Raw genomic sequence first — 15,552 nt, 5'->3', positions numbered from 1 at the left:
GGGCTGGCACCAGGAGTAGGTGGCCACGGTAGCCATGACATGCCAGAAAAGGGTGGCACAAGGAGTGGGTGGCCATGGTAGCCACGACACGCCAGGACAGGGGTGACACTGGGAGTGGGTGGCCACAGTAGCCACGACACGCCAGGATGGGGGTGGCACGCCATCCCGGCATGTTGTGGCTACTGTGGTCACCTACTCCCGGTGCCACCTCCTGCTACATGGTCACCAGTGGGGGGCTGAGACCTGACAAACTCATCAGTGCACAACAAACACCCTGGACCCCATCGCATCCCTATGGAGCCCACCAGGCTTCAGCCAGGGTGGGGGGGTTCCATGGGGGGCTCGGCCACTCCTCCCCCCTCCCCACGCCCCGTGGGGCCTCCTGCCCCATGTCACCGTCACAGCAGCCCCATGGGAATGGGGAGGTTACCCTGGATAGACGCTGCTCCGGGGGCTGCGTGGCTCCTGGGAGCGCTCGGGGGAGACGCGTGGATCCAGAGACAGGCTCAGAGCTTGGGGACATGCATGGGTTTGGGGACACGCGTGGTGCTCCCCCCCCGGCATATTCCCATGCTGGGGACAAGCACAGCGTTTGGCAACACGCGTGGCGCTCCCCCTCCACGACACACACAGTACAGTGGGGACACACGTGGCTCCTGGGGACACGTGTGACCCCGGCCATCCCGGGACACTTCTGACATACCGTACCCTGCTGTGCCGGGCAAAGCTGGAAAAGGTCAGTCTCTCCGGAGAGGATCATTAGGAAACACCTGAGGCGGCGGTAAAAATTAAAGTTATTAATGAAGGCGCTAATTAAGAAAAGAAAAGGGGGTGGAGGGTAGGAAAATCGTTGCTAGCAGAGGATGGTTTCGATCCATCGACCTCTGGGTTATGGGCCCAGCACGCTTCCGCTGCGCCACTCTGCTGCTTGATAGCTGGGCTCTCCCGGCACCATAAGTAGAGGTTCTCGCTGCGCGCATGCACACTGAGCCGCCTGCCCGCTCCATTCATGAGCACCGTACCCCCTCCAGCGGCCGCCCACCGCCCAGCGCGCGCGCGCGGCCCGCTCCCTGATTGGCCCCTCTCACCCCGCCTCCTCCTCAGCTTGACAGTTACCCCAGCCAATAGCTTGCAACGAACGTCTTCCCGGCCGCCAGCCTCGCGGCGGCGCGGGACCCAATAAGCGGGCGGGTTGTTGGGCGGTCAGGGGAGCGCAGCCCGGCGGGGTCTCCACAGCGGCGTTCATTGTTGGGCAGCGGCGGAGCCATGAGGTGAGGGGCGGCGGGTGCGGGAACCCCCGGGCCGGGGACTCCCGGGCCGCCCCCCCTGACGCCGCCTCCCTTCTCTCCGCAGGGGCGACCGAGGCCGAGGCCGCGGCGGACGCTTTGGTTCCAGGGGAGGCCCTGGCAGTGGGCGAGTCTGGCTTCTGCTCTAGCGAGGGTGGCTCTCTAGCGTGCCAGGCCTAGGGGGTGGGCTGCGGCCGCCCCCCGGGGCGCGCTGCCGGGGCGCAGGGACCGGGGTGCCAGCGTGCAGTGTAGCGCAGGAGAGCGGTGAGGCGTAGAGCTGGGGGCGGGGGGCGGGGGCTGGCCCCGCCGGGCCGGGTCTGTCAGCGCTGGGAAGCCCCCGGTGGGCGGCCACCGCCGGTTCGCACCGGGGCGGGGGGTCAGCTAGCGGTAGGGGGGGTCACGAAGAAACCTGTCCTGTTTCTGTAGGGCCTTTCTCGCGCCTCGGGACCAAACCTCGACGAAATGGTGATGGGGGTTGGGGTGGGAGTGTGTGTGTGTGTGTGAGTGAGTGAGTGTGTGCTGGTGATGACAAAAGCCGCGAGCGGGCAGGCATCCCCGCAGAGAATAAAGTTCTTTTTTTCTTTCCCCCCTTTAGGTTCCGGCCCTTTGTGCCGCACATCCCCTTTGATTTCTATGTCGTGAGTAACCCTCTCCTATGGAGCTGTTTGCAGGCAACAGCTACGGGACTTTTCCTTGTTTAAAGATGCATCTTAAAAACCTCGTTTGCTGACTTTGGTGGTTTGACTTCTTTTAGTAAAGGAATTCACTGAAAATGCTGTTGGTTCAGTAACCTAACCCGAAATAGACCTCCTTACTGTCTCTGTTGTTCGGAGTACGGATGACTAGGATGCAGTTGAGTAATAATCACAACAAATAAATGCCTTAACTGAGGGTTTTTTTCCTGCTTTTTAAGGCACCCTGCTCACCCAGACCCTCAATTCTGTCAGCTCCAGCACAGACCTGACAGGTTACTCTGACAGCTGCCATTCCCCTGTCAGATGTTCTCCAGGCTGTTTTGCCACGTTGGTCCTCACAGGACCAAGAGCAACATGCTTTTCCCACCTTTTTATAGGAGGAAATAATTTCCTCCTTCTACCAAGCATCTGCCCATTACAGACACATGGCTTCTAAGGCAAACAAGTTCACTTACATTTCCCTTCCAGGCCATGGCTTTGAATCCCACCATAATGGAAAAGCTCCGGCCATCTGCAAACAAAGAGACTGTAATACAGTTAATAAAAATCCTCAACAGACCCATTCTTAATTAGATCTGCCCTGTCTCACACCCTGTAGTTGCATGGGCACACTGGTGGCTCCTCTGCCATCCCTGAAGACCTGCTGTTCCTGTCAGAGCACAGTGAGAGCGTACGGACTCTCCCTCCCTTAGGATAATGTGAATTTGTAAAAGCAGTAAGCGAAGAGAAAACAGCGCTGGAGAATTAAAAAAAAAAAAAATAGCAGTAAATTTTGCTGGTGAGTGGGTTGAACCAAAGTTTTGTTCTTGGGCGTTGCAGTCTGATATCTGATCCCGTTTCAGTGCGAAATGGCTTTCCCCCGCGTAAAACCTGCCGCTGATGAGACTGCGTTCAGCGAAGCCTTACTGAAGAGAAACCAGGATCTTGCTCCGACCGCTGCTGAACAGGTTTTGTGCTGAAAATTGCCTTAAATTCTTTGGGTTGGATGCTACTGCAGTGTTAAGAGAATGCAAAGACACGCTGTCCTTCAGAGAGTATACCCAGGTGCAGCCATTACAAGCCTAAAAAACAATTGCTTCTCTCTGAAATAAAGACTGCAGTAGAGATACGGGTGGAGTTTCTCGGAACAGTGATTTTTAAGTGTTTCTTTTACCTGTTATGTACCTTGCATCAGGGCTGTCTGCATTACACTGTGCAAGATCAGATTATTTCAAGTTTGGACAACTGGCTGATAACACCACCCCTCTCCAATTCCTTTTCAGGCTTCCATTCTTTCCCTGGTGACCAAAATAAACAACGTGATCGACAACTTAATTGTAGCACCAGGAACATTTGAAGTGGTGAGTCCAAAACTGGCAAGCTCGGAGAAAAAGCTGTGTGGGGAGATGCTTTGGTAGAAGCAATGCTGCTGTTCTAGCTACCAAACCCAGCTCAAAGTTGTCTTAAAGAGTCATGCTGACTCCCAGAAACGTAGCACATGCATTAAATTCTCCAATTTTTGCTCTTTCAAACAGCAAATCGAAGAGGTTCGCCAGGTGGGTTCCTACAAGAAGGGCACCATGACAACGGGGCACAACGTGGCTGATCTAGTTGTGATTCTGAAAATCCTGCCCACCCGTGAGTAGTGGCTGCATGGCTGCTGAGGGGACTGCAGCGCTCGTACCCGCTCTGACCGCCTCTTCTGCTTCTCCCTAGTGGAAGCTGTGGCAGCCTTGGGAAACAAAGTCGTGGAAAGCCTGAGAGCACAGGACCCCAGTGAAGGTGGGATGCTCTTCTGCGTCATATGGGGTCGAGGGGGATGTAGGCTGATGTGAGGCAGTTTCCCTGTGAGCTTTGGGGTTTGTCTAAAGGGTATGGTGCTGAGCCTGGCGCCACTGCCAAGATCTGTGGTCTTTCCCGTGTTCCCGCATGCTGGTAAGGTCTTCCAGCTCCTCCATGAGGAATTCTTGTTGTTTCTCCCCAGTCTTGACCATGCTGACCAACGAGACCGGCTTCGAGATCAGCTCTGCGGATGCAACGGTAAAGATCCTTATCACCACGGTACCGCCCAACCTCCGGAAGCTGGACCCCGAGCTACACCGTAAGAGCTCAGCCCCACAATGTGAACCTTCACCGGAGTGGCGGGGAGCCAGCTGGCCTCCCCTGGCCCATACTTACTCAGCTTTTGGTTGGAAAAAAACCCCAAAACAACCAAACAAACCAGGGGCATTTCTGTTGCTTCTTTCAGTGGACATCAAAGTGCTGCAAAGCGCCCTGGCTGCCATCAGACATGCTCGCTGGTTCGAGGAGAATGCTTCGCAGTCCACGTGAGTTTGACCCTGCAGCTCTGAGGCCCAGCTGGAATAATCTTTACAGAGAACAGGGAAAAGGAAAGGCTGTTCCTGCAGCAGAAGGGCACTTGATGCGTTACAAACCCTCCTCCTGCCATCTTCTCCAGGGTGAAGGTCTTAATCCGGCTGCTGAAAGACCTGAGAATTCGATTCCCTGGCTTTGAGCCCCTCACGCCCTGGATTCTGGACCTGCTGGTGAGCGCACGAGGGGGAACACTGATGGTGTGCCGGGCATGCTGTAGCCAACTTACAGCTCTCTGTGTGTCCCTGGGCTCCAGCAGCAGCAGGAATTGGGATTCTTGCACTTCCTTTGCTGTGAGCCGCTCTCATCCTAAACCCTCTCTTTTTTCATCTCTTCAGGGGCACTACGCCGTGATGAACAACCCCACCAGGCAGCCCCTGGCACTCAACATCGCCTACAGGTCTGTCGCTGTTTGCTTCGCTGGTATAAATTCCTGTTACCACCCCTTTTGAACACACCAAATAAAAGCGGCAGCACCTCAGGGCTTGAAGGGACCGAACTGGAGACAGAAGCAGACTCCTCACATAGATGTGCTAGTTCCAGACTTCCTGGCTGTGTTTCTGTGCTGGAACAGACTAGTTTCTAACCTGAAATATCTTTGTCCTGTAGGCGCTGCCTTCAGATCCTGGCAGCGGGGCTCTTCCTCCCTGGATCTGTTGGTATCACTGATCCCTGCGAGAGTGGAAACTTCAGAGTCCACACAGTTATGACCCTGGAACAGCAGGTGAGCAGCCTTGCCCGCAGCAGGAGAAGGGTCTAGAACCTGACCGCGCTCTGACTCTTCCTCCTCTCTGCAGGACATGGTGTGCTACACCGCGCAGACGCTTGTCCGCATTCTCTCGCATGGAGGCTACAGGAAAATCCTCGGCCAAGAGGGTGATGCTAGCTGTAAGTGGGGTTGGTGCAATGCATGGGTCTTCCTCCAGGCAGGCTGTCAGCATCTCGGGGGAACAGGACTGGTTTTCTGTGTTGCTGGAGGAAAATTAAGGGGTCCAAGAAGTGACTCATTAAAGCCCGGAGCAGTAGGGAGGAGGTGGCGAAGCTGGGGAGGTGTCGTGCTTCTCCCTGCACGTCCTGGGGACAGGGTCTGTCTGTGCTGCTCAAAGTCACCCTGAGCCCATTTTTGCAGACCTGGCTTCCGAAATGTCCACGTGGGATGGAGTGATAGTGACACCTTCTGAGAAGGCTTACGAGAAGCCTCCAGAGAAGAAAGAAGGAGAAGAGGAAGAAGAGAACCAAGAAGAACCTGCTACGGGCGAGGAGGAGGAGAGCATGGAGACGCAGGAGTGACTCGCCCAGGTAAAGCCTGTCACTACTGCTGCCTGCGAGAAGGCAGCTCCGGGCAGGGGAGGGAATGGTTTGCCCCAGGGTGGTGCCCCCCCCCCTCAACAGCCCGTCTTTCCCCCTGCAGTAGGGCTCCCCACCGCCGGGTGCTGCTGGCTGAAGGATGTGAAGCACGAGTGGAGGACTGAGCCTGTCCTCAGTGAACGCAGCCAGCTGATGTGACCTGGCCCCCGTATGTGTTTTTAGGGGTTTTTTTTTGTTTTGTTTTGGTTTTTTTTGGTTTTTTTTTTTAAGTCACATATTAAAGCATTCCTTCCTTTGGAGCGCGTCCTGTTTGTTCAGGTAGAAGATGCTCATTGTAGAAGGAGGCCAGAAAAAGGTCTAACAGCAGGAGGAAGTTCCTGAACTTGAAGAAAACCCACCCGGGGCTGCTGAACCCCAGCGTGACCTCTCTGCTGGCAGCACCTGCCTGTTTCTGCTTTCCCCAAGAGGCTGGGGCCGTGACACGGGAGCGTTTAGACCCACACTACCTCACCAGCCCATAAGCAACGCACGGTCACTTTTATTACAGTGCCTACAAATCTAGAAATACAATTCAGGGTCCCCCGGTTCCTTCAGCTGCAGCTGAAGAACTGCAGCCTCACTCTGCAGGACTTTTTCCCCCTTCCCGCGCTGCGGAAGCTCAGGAGCACGCTGCTGCAAACAGGGATACCTGCTCCCCTCACCAGCTGCCCGTTCCAGTCGCTGTCCTTCCGGGGCCACTCCTGTTCCAGCCCAGCTCCCGGGGCTGTCGGCGCAGCCGTGGTGTGAGGTGGATCCGGCCCGGTGCCACGATGGGGGCCTCACTTCCCGGGCAGGCCCTGGGGGTAGCTGCCCGACGCCTCCAGCATGGCCTTCCTTCGTACCGCCTCCTTCGCCACGCTGTGGTTCAGCCTCCGCAGCCGTTCCTGCAGAGGGGGGGGAGCAGCAGCCGTCAGAGCAGGGGGAGCCGAGATTCCCCCTGAACACCGCAGCCCCCTGACACCCCCAGGGTCCCCGTGCTGACCTGGGCGTTCTGCAGGATGTTATTGACCAGCACCACTCTGCGCCGGGCGTTCAGCAGCTTCTTCACGTAGGGATCGAGGTCCAGTGCCACTTTCTGGTCCTCGTTGATGCGGCACAGCTCTGGGGAGAGGGCAGAGTGGGGGGAGTGGGCCCAGGGTACCACAGACCCCCAGGGGATGTGGGGAAACCCCACTGCACCCCCACAGCCAGGCTGCAGAGGTGACTCCCCCCACATGCCTCACCTGTGGCCAGGCTGTCGATGTGCTCCCGCAGCTCCACCTGGCTCTCCCTGCGGAGAAGACAGCTTGGGGGCCAGGGCAAAACCCTCGACCCCACCCCCGCAGCCCCCAACCCACCCCTGCTCCCCCTCTAACAAGAACCAGTGTCCCCAGTTGCCCCTAATCTCCTCCCAGTCCTGGTTACCTGCCATCCCTGCTACGTGCCCTCTGCCTCTAAGTGCCACCCCATGTGTACTCCTAACGCCCCCCCCCCCCCCCCCCCATCCCGGGGTCCTGCCCTCAGGGGCGCCAACCCCTGCAGCCCGCTCAGCCCAGCTGTGAGCCCCTCAGCTCCCCACCCTGGCACCCCTAAGCTTCTCCGGGTGCTCCGCAAGTCCTTCCCCACCCCACCCTCCCCCGACGCTGCCCCTCCATCCCTGTACCTACCCCTCTGCCCCTAAGCCCCGCTCTCACCCTGGTAGATGCCCCTCCGTTCCGCTCCCGCCCCGGTACGCGCACCTCGGCCCGGCTCCGGCCCCGCTCCCTGCCCCTCGGGCCCGCTCTCGCCGTCCCCCTCAGGCTCCGGCCCCTCTTCCCTCCCCCCAGCTCCCGGACCTGACGGCGTGGACGTGTCCGTCGAGCTGCCGCACCGCCGGCCGCAGGAACTGCAGCAGCCCCTCCGCGAACAGCTCCCGCGCCGCCGGGCCGCCACTCCCCGCCGCCATCTTGGCGCTGCCGACGCCGCGGGGGCCGACGGGAAATGGAGGCAGCGGGGCGGGAGACGCAACTTCCGCCCCGCGGGGGCCGCTGGGAAATGGAGTCCTGAGGCCTAGCGGTGGGCCCAGCTGCGGCCAAGCGGGAGGCACAGCTGGAGGCCTAGCAGTTGGTCCAGCTGTGGTCCGGCAGGAGGCACAGCTGAAGACACAGCCGTGGGCCCAGCTGTAGCCTAATGTGAGGTCCAGCTGTGGCATAGTGGGAGACACAGGTAGAGGCTTAGCAGTGGGTCCAGCTGTGGCCTAGCAGGGGGCACAGCTGTCGGCCTTGCAGCAGGCACACAGCTGGAGGCCAACTGTGGGCCTAGCAGGAGGCACAGCCCTCCGCAGCGCCAAGCAACTGCAGAAGGTGCAGACCCAGGCAGCAAAACCCAAACCCATTCATTAAATAACAGATAAAACAAACCCCCACTGTGTGGTTTTGGTACTTCCTGCTTCCTTTTTTTTTTTGGCTTTTTTTTTGCTTTTTTTTTTACAAAAATTAAATTACGAGGGGCAGGGGTTAGTGCAAAGGGCCTGGCTCGGCAGCTGGCATGGTGTGCAGGACCTCATCCAGCAGCTGCAGGGCGCGGTGGAGGTGCACCTCGATCCAGCACGGCGTGTGCTTGATGCTTTGCCGGGGGTAGTCAGGCCCCCAGCCCTTGACGAAGCTCAGCCGCAGGATACACAGCCGCCGCAGGTCATCCACACCGATCCCCGCTGCTGCTGAAAGACCTGTCCAGGAGGGACACCGCTGTGAGTTGGGGACCCCCATGGCCACAGGGGTCCCGTCCCAGCCCCGGGAGCTCACTCACCCACGGCAGGTGCGATGCCTCCCACCGAGCCGGGACCTGGGATGTTCCCGGCCACGGCGGCGGCCTGAGCGGCGGCTGCAGCCTGGGCTGTGGCCGCTTGCTGCTGCATCTGGCGGTGGCACTGGCGCAGGTCAAAAACCTGGGGGGCAACACAGGGGGACCCCTGAGAAGGGTGGCACCAAAGGGGGATACTCTGGGGACCCCCTTCAGCATGAGCAGCAAGGTTCCTCTATCCCTGGAGCCCCTTCATTGTCCGTCAGCATGGGGGCACTTTGCCCAGGACTCCCTTTAACATGGGCACGGGGGTCCTTCCACCCTTGGGGTCCCTCCATTGCCACCCACCATGGGGGACGCATTGCCCAGTGCCCCTTTTAACATAGGCACAGGGGTCCCTCCACCCTTGGGGTCCCTCCATTGCCCCCTAGCATGAGTGACCCATTGCCCAGGACCCCTTTTAATGTGGCCACCAGGGCCCCTTCATCCCTGGGGTCCCTGCCTCCTGGGGATGCGTCCCCCCAGGGCCACCCCACCTTGATGTAGGCACCAGGGTAGATCTTGTGCACGGCGTCCCCGGGGGCTCTCCCCGCCTCCCGGTCCAGGTAGTAGCTCTGCACGAAGACGGCGTGGTCGCTCAGGCACCGCATCCACACATCGCCCTCGCCCCGGCACTCCAGCTGCACGCCCTTCCCGATGTGCAGCCTGCCCCACAGAGGCCATCAGCACCCACACCCCCTGGCTGCCCCCCAAATGCCCCTTAGCCCTCTATATCCCCCCCATACATCCCTCATTTGCCCCCTATATCTCCCTCCCTTCTGTCCTGTACGTTTCCCATTTTCGCCACCATGTCCTGCCCCTGCCCCATCACTCCTCAGTTGCCCCCTATATCCCCCCTTCTGCCCCATCACCCCCCAGTTGCCCCCTATGCCACCCCTTCATCCCTATATCACCCATTTTCCCTATATCCCCAATTCTGCCGCATATATCCCCCACTTGCCCCCTATATCACCCCCACCCATACATCACCTCTGGCCCCACACACACCCTTTCGCCCCCCATCTCCCCCTTCTGCCCCAGGTCTCATCCCCACATTACCCGCCCCCCCATTTACCCCATCCATTCCTTCATCCCTCATTCACGCCTACACACATCCTCCTCCCGCTCCCCACTTTTTCTCCATGCTGCCCCCCAACCCTCTGCCACGCCATTGCCCTGTGTCCCCCCGGCCCTTGCCCCCTGCCCCACCGGGCCCGCTCGCTGGCGTCGGTGCGGTGCACGTTGGAGAGCTGCCCCAGGCAGAAGCGGTCCCCCCCCTGAGGGGTCCACGTAACCGTCCACGATGACCACGGGGCAGCTGGACGGCACCTTGAAGATCTCCCCCACCTGCACATCCATCTCAAAGTAGGCGATGGAGCACCAAAACTCCGGCCCTGGAGAGGGGACACACACGGATGGGGGGGATCAGGGCAGCCACGGCGTGGATGGGGTGATCACCAGGGTGTTAATTAGGGTTGGGGGTGCTTACCAGGGTGGGTAGACACCGGTTGCTGGTATGGTCCGGAGCTATGGTGTGGGGGCCCTAGGGAGGGGGCAGAGATGGAGTCAGCGCAGCGAAAGAGCTGGGACCTCGTAGGTGACCCCAGCCCCGTGGCCCCCCAAACCTACAGTAGTGGTTGGGGTGGTGGAGTGGGGGCTGTGGGTGGCTCCGGCTGCTGGGCTGTGGCGGGGGGGTGGGCTGTGCCCCCCCCAGGCTTGGTGCGTAGATGGCTGCGCTGGTCCAGCTCACCGGTGAACCTGGGGCGGGAAAGGGGGTGAACAGGGTGGGGCGTCCCCATGCGGGACCCCCACCGAGCCAGGGGACAGGGGATGTCTCTGGTACTCACTGTGGTAGGGTGGCTTGGGGTAGCCATTCTGGGGGGGGGGCTGCGCCGGGGCGGCCAGGGGTGGCGTGGGACAGGTGACCTGTAGCAGCCCCTCGCCATGGGGCAGCGAGAGCAGGGAGCTGCTGGGGGCCACTGTGGGGGGGTGGAGGGGCTCAGATTGGTGCTCCCAAACCCTTCCCAGGGGATGGGGATGGGGATTAAGGGGGGGTCTCACCTGGGGGTGACATAGGCAGCGCAGGGTAGAAGCTCCCGGGGACGTGGGGGGACTCGGGGAGCTGCAGGGGGGGCAGCGGCTGGCGGTAGGGCTCGGCGGGGGGCAGATGTAGCGCCCGCTTGGCCCCCTGCTCCCGGCCGGGCGGCACCTCCATCTGCACACAGTCATGGACAAACTCCTCCTTCACCAGGCGCGTGGGGGGCACTGGGGAGGGGGGGGGGACACACACCGGAGACCATGGGGGGCCCGGGGACCCGCAGCGGAGCGGGGGATGCTGGCTCTGGGGGTGCTCCCCGCCGGCCTCGTGCCGGGGTCTCACCTGTGCTCTGGATGCTCAGACCTGTCGGGGGAAGATGGGGTGGGGGGGTGTTATGGGGAGCAGGGCGGGCCCCCCTGGGGGGTCCCAGGGGTGCTGGGACTGACTCACCGATGGTGGGGGCCACCACGCGCTCGTAGTGGTAGGGGTTGACGCAGACGCTGTCGTACTTGAGGTCGAAGGCGAACTGGCAGAATTTAACGTGTTTCAGCTCGTTTTTGTGGAGGTCGGGCCAGCGCCACAGCCGGGCGTAGATGACGTGGGGGAACCCCTTCCTGCCGGCCACCTGGGGGGGGCACACAGGACGGGGACACCGCTGTGACTAGGAGAGCACGCAGGGATCATGTGTCCCCCCCCGCCGCCTCCCGCCCCTTCCAAGCTGACTGCATCCAGCCTGGATGCTGGACCCCCCCCAGCATCCCCCCCCAGCACAGGGGCTGGCGCCAGGCCGGGACCCTGCGGCGGCTGGGGGGGCTCCCCCTGCGCCTCCCCGGCTCCAGACATAACAACCCCCACCCCTGCTCGCAGGCTGCCAGACAGTGACTCATCCCGGGAAGGGGGGCAGAGTCGCCGGGGGATGCCAGCGCAGTGGGAGGGGGGGTCCACGGGCTGGGGGCAACGCTGCCTGCAGCTGCCCCTGCCTCAGTGCGGCTGCCCCAGCAGGGTGGGCACCTCTGCCTGTCCCTGTCCCTGTCCCCCCCCCTCCATCGCTGGGGCGGCCACAGCTGTGGGTGGGTGGGCGCAAGCCCAGACACTGAAGTCAGCGTGGCTCCCAGCCCAGCGCTGCAGGCTCAGTATGGCAGGGGTCCCCCTGTGTGCCCCTCCCCGGGACGTCCCTCTGCTGGGCCCCTTGCTGCCCAAGCCCCCCCAGTTTGGGGAGGGCTGGGGCTTCCGGGGGCATCCCAACACCCAGATCCCCCAAGCTTGGGGAGGGCTTGCAGGGGGTGTCATGGGGCACTTGGGTCCCCCCCAGCTCAGGGAGGGTTGTGGGGTCTAGGGGGTCATGGGGCACCCCAGCACCCAGGTCCCCACACTCGGGCAGCGCTGTGGGGGGCATGGGGGGCCATCAGGCAGCCAGTGCCCGGTGTCCCGGCACGGCAGGGTTACCTGGAGCCGCCCGTCCAAGGTGCGCTGGATGGTGACGCACTTGCTGGGGTGGGCGCCGTTGGTGGTGACGGCGGCGATGAGCGAGTCGAGCTCGTCCTTCTTCTCCTTGAGCTTCTTGACGAGGCTCTCGATGGCCCGCTTGGCGAAGGTCTCGTTCTCCCCGCCCTGCCGGTGGCACATCAGGCTGTGCACGATGCTCAGGCAGACGTCGCTGCTCGTGGGCGCGCCGAGGGACATGGCGCTGCTCCCCTGCAAGGCACGGCACGGCACGGCCCTGCCTGTCACCCCGCAGCAGGGGACCTGCCGCCCCCTCTGCCCTCGCCTGTGTGGCCACCACTGTGGCATGGGCCACCGAGCTGGTAGGGGGTGCCTGTGCCCACGGGGCAGACACCGTGCTGGCAAGTGGGACACGTGGCCCCTGTGTGGCACCGGGGATGGGGCAGCTCCCTGAAATGGCATGTAGCAGGCGAGGCAGATGTGGGACAAAGCTGTATGTCACCTCAAAGTGGGGGGCCAGCCTGGACGCCTGCATTCCGGGGTCCCTGCCTGGGGTGGGAGGAGGCACAGGGGTTGCAGCGATGCTGGGACACGCGGGGTGTCCCCAGCTCCCCACGATCCCTGGCTCTGATGGCCACAAAGGCAGAGTTGGGCCACAGCATCACGCTCCGCGGCGTGCATGGGGACACCCGCCATGTCACACAGCAGCCTGGCAGGGAGGACACTTGCGTGTGTGCAGTGTGCAAGGGTGCGTGCGTGCAAGCACTCGCTCCGGGCTGGAGTGATGGACGCATGCTCCGCTGCTGCCTGTGCTGCTGCCTGTGCTGCTGCCTGTGCTGCTGCCTGTCCTATCGAGGGTGTGGGGGGCCAGACTAAACAGAGCCCCAGCTTGGCGCCGCTCCTTAACCCCTCGCTCGCTGCTGGGCTTCTCCCTTTCCTGCCTCCCCTGCCAGACTGTGTCCACGCCAAGGCTGCACACACGCACACGTGCCGCGGCCCCGTGAGCATCCCCCCACCCGGCCGTGCCCGTGCCGGGGCTCTGCGCCTGCTGCGGTGCCGCTGCCGTGGGGTCCTGGTTCTGCATCGCGGTGGCTGCAACGCTCCAGGGCTTGGGAAAAACCTTGGGCTGGCGGCAGACACAACAAACCGTCAGCCCTTGCTCCGCGCTGCTTATCGGCGGGACGGGAGGCAGGCTGTCCTGCCAGCACCCTGCCTGCGTCTTCCCCCCAGCGCGGGCGCAGGGCCATGGCCCCCCCCTTGCCGGAGCGATGCTGCTGGTGGGGCTCCTCCAGCCTGAGACAAGCCAGATGCTGTCGGCCATGGGGACACCTCTGGGGACGCTGGAGGGGCCCTGCGGAGTCCCCCGTGGCTGGAGCACAGCCCTGAGCCCCCGTCAGGCTACGGGGCTCACCCATGGGTGCTAATGCAGCCTCGCGCACCCACTCCCGGGATGCCTGGTGCAGCCTCGACACTGGCACACTCCTGCCTGCTCCCCGCCAGCCAGCTCATCCCCAGGGTCCCTGCCTGCCCCGCACCCTCTGCCTCAAGGCTCAAATTTGAGGCCAGAAGAGGCAAAAGAGGGTGGCGGGGACTCCCTGTGAGCAGGGGCTGTGTGGGATCGTGCTGGCAGAGCCCCAGCGTCGGTCCCAGTTCCCCCCAGCTCCCATTATCTGGGAGCAAAGTGAGCGGCCGATGCCGAAGCTCCAGAAAAGACTCGAACGGCCAGGGCTCTCTCCGGCCCCATCCAAAACTCAGCCCAGTCTGCTTTGGGGCAAACTGGGGTGAGCAGGAGGCAGAGACGGCTTCTCCCTGGCTCCAGCTGCCTCGCGGCGATGCGGTGGCTGGGAGCACTCGGTGAGGTCTCCCCTCCACCCCACCCCGCGTCGCTCCTGCCGTTACAATACCTCGCTGATGCCGTGGTCTGCGTCGCGCGGCCGGAGCCAGCCTTGTCCCCCGGAGCCAGCTCCTGCAGCCCCGGCACGGACACCCGCTCCGGCCTAATCTCCTCGGCCGCTAACTTTGCTCCCAGATAATCCCAAGGACAGGGACAAAGGCGGGTGCCTGGGTGGGGATTTCATTCCTGCCTGCGCCTCCCTGCTGCCAGCCCGGCTTCTGCCCCCCCAGCCCAGCTCTGGCCCCCCTCTGGGCAGGGGGATGCCCGCCGTGCTGGGCTCTGGGCGGGAGGCTGGGAGGGAGGCGGGAGGGCTGCCCTGGAGAAGCGGGTGCCAACAGGCCACCCCTGCCCCAAACCCCAGCTCCCAGGGCTTCGCGGGGCAGGGGCCCGCCTCCGTCCCCAGGTCCCCTGTGGCCTGAAAGCTGGGCTGCTGGGGGGGGAGAGCGGGGAGCAGCCCAGGGGGCTCCCGGAGCAGGTGGGGGCCTCGTGCCCCCATGCGCGGCCACCGCTCCCCGAGGCCCGGAGCTGACGGCGGGGGGCTGGGGGCAGCAGCAGCAGGTGGGTGGGCACGGCGGGGTGACGGGCGGGCGCGAGGCCTCGAGGAGGGGGCACGACGCCCGTGGGACTCGGCAAGCGCTGAGCGGGGCTGGGCCGGCTACTCACCTCCGCCGCCCGGCTCTCCTCACTCGGGGTCCGGCTCCGGCTGCATCTCCTCCGGCTGCCTGTCCCTGCCCGGCCCTGCCTGCTGCTGCCCACAGCCCTGCCCGGCCCTGCCTGTCCCCACCTGCTGCTGCCCGTGGCCCTGCCCGCAGCCCTGCCTGCTCCTGCCAGTCCCTGCCCGCAGCCCTACCTGCTCCTGCCCATCCCTGCCTGCTCCTGCCTGCGACCCTGCCTGCTCCTGCCTGTCCCTGCCCGCGGCTCTGCCTGTCCCTGCCCGCGGCCCTGCCCGCTCCTGCCGGTCCCTGCCCGCTCCTGCCGCCGCTTTGCAACTTGTTTGCTACAATAACAAAAGGAGAAGCCGGAGCGCGTGAGGCGCTGGCGCGCCGCAGCCAATAGCAGGCGCCGTGACAGGCGGCCGTCGCGTCGCCAACCAATAGCGGCCTCGCTTCCATCGCGGGCGGGGCGGCCCAGGCGGGCCCCGCTCCCGCCGCCCCAGGGACCCTCCGGCAGCGGCGGGGGGAGGCAGGGCCGGGCGGGGGGGGGGGTGGGTGGGCTACAGGCGCAGCCGGGGCAGCCCCGGCATCATCATCCTCACCCTCACCCCCCTCGGTGCCGGCGGCAGGCCGGGCTGGAGCAGAGGCGGCTCCGGCGGGGGAACCTCAGAGCAGCCCCCAGTGCCCAAAGCGGCCACCAAGGCAGGAGGCAGGGGGCTTCTTGCAAGGGCAAGATACAAGGGTAACGACACAGCGAGGGGGGGGGGGGCAGCTTTCAGCTGAAAAAAAGGCAGATTTAGGTGGGATATCGGGAAGAAGTTCTTCCCTGTGAGGGCGGCGAGGCGCTGGCACAGGCTCCCAGAGCAGCTGTGGGTGCCCCAGCCCTGGCAAGGTCCCAGGCCAGGCTGGATGGGGCTGGGGGCAACCCAGGCTGCTGGGAGGGGGCCCTGCCCATGGCAGGGGGTGGCACTGGATCATCTTTAAGGCTCCTTCCAACCCAAACCTTTCTACAAGGTCCGACTCCTCTCACAGCAGAGGATACCAC

The 15,552-nt window shown here is 63.2% G+C and overlaps 3 protein-coding genes and 1 non-coding gene across 4 annotated transcripts; 1 reads left to right on the top strand and 3 right to left on the bottom strand.

Annotated features, from left to right (window-relative positions):
- Positions 1–854: 854 nt before the first annotated feature.
- On the bottom strand, positions 855–926 carry TRNAM-CAU. The gene has a single exon. It is a non-coding gene; the product is annotated as a tRNA-Met (tRNA).
- Positions 927–1,166: 240 nt separating this feature from the next.
- Positions 1,167–5,937, top strand: ILF2 (interleukin enhancer binding factor 2). The gene is made up of 15 exons (XM_040618736.1): positions 1,167–1,271; positions 1,354–1,413; positions 1,882–1,924; positions 2,824–2,928; positions 3,244–3,321; positions 3,496–3,598; positions 3,677–3,742; positions 3,945–4,061; positions 4,209–4,287; positions 4,419–4,506; positions 4,672–4,733; positions 4,943–5,057; positions 5,131–5,221; positions 5,463–5,632; positions 5,745–5,937. Exons 1-14 carry the CDS (start codon positions 1,267–1,269, stop codon positions 5,621–5,623), a joined length of 1,173 nt encoding a protein of 390 aa, XP_040474670.1. The 5' UTR covers positions 1,167–1,266; the 3' UTR covers positions 5,624–5,632; positions 5,745–5,937.
- A 222-nt stretch (positions 5,938–6,159) lies between these two features.
- On the bottom strand, positions 6,160–7,637 carry SNAPIN (SNAP associated protein). Its single transcript, XM_040618902.1, has 4 exons — positions 7,495–7,637; positions 6,904–6,950; positions 6,663–6,781; positions 6,160–6,564 (listed from the first exon to the last, which is right to left on the bottom strand). The coding sequence occupies exons 1-4, from the start codon at positions 7,602–7,604 to the stop codon at positions 6,460–6,462; spliced, it is 381 nt and encodes a 126-aa protein (XP_040474836.1). The 5' UTR covers positions 7,605–7,637; the 3' UTR covers positions 6,160–6,459.
- Positions 7,638–7,752: 115 nt separating this feature from the next.
- Positions 7,753–14,632, bottom strand: LOC121099583 (mothers against decapentaplegic homolog 4-like). The gene is given in 13 exon segments (XM_040618734.1): positions 7,753–8,366; positions 8,447–8,585; positions 8,977–9,145; positions 9,689–9,756; positions 9,758–9,873; positions 9,969–10,022; positions 10,109–10,237; positions 10,327–10,458; positions 10,541–10,744; positions 10,860–10,880; positions 10,968–11,142; positions 11,964–12,212; positions 14,518–14,632. Coding segments are annotated over 12 exon segments (1,656 nt in total). The 5' UTR covers positions 12,201–12,212; positions 14,518–14,632; the 3' UTR covers positions 7,753–8,154.
- Positions 14,633–15,552: the final 920 nt, after the last annotated feature.

The sequence above is a fragment of the Falco naumanni genome, chromosome 20 (assembly GCF_017639655.2).
Source record: "Falco naumanni isolate bFalNau1 chromosome 20, bFalNau1.pat, whole genome shotgun sequence".
In the NCBI taxonomy this organism is placed as follows: domain Eukaryota; kingdom Metazoa; phylum Chordata; class Aves; order Falconiformes; family Falconidae; genus Falco; species Falco naumanni.
This window is presented reverse-complemented; position numbering and strand designations above follow the sequence as displayed.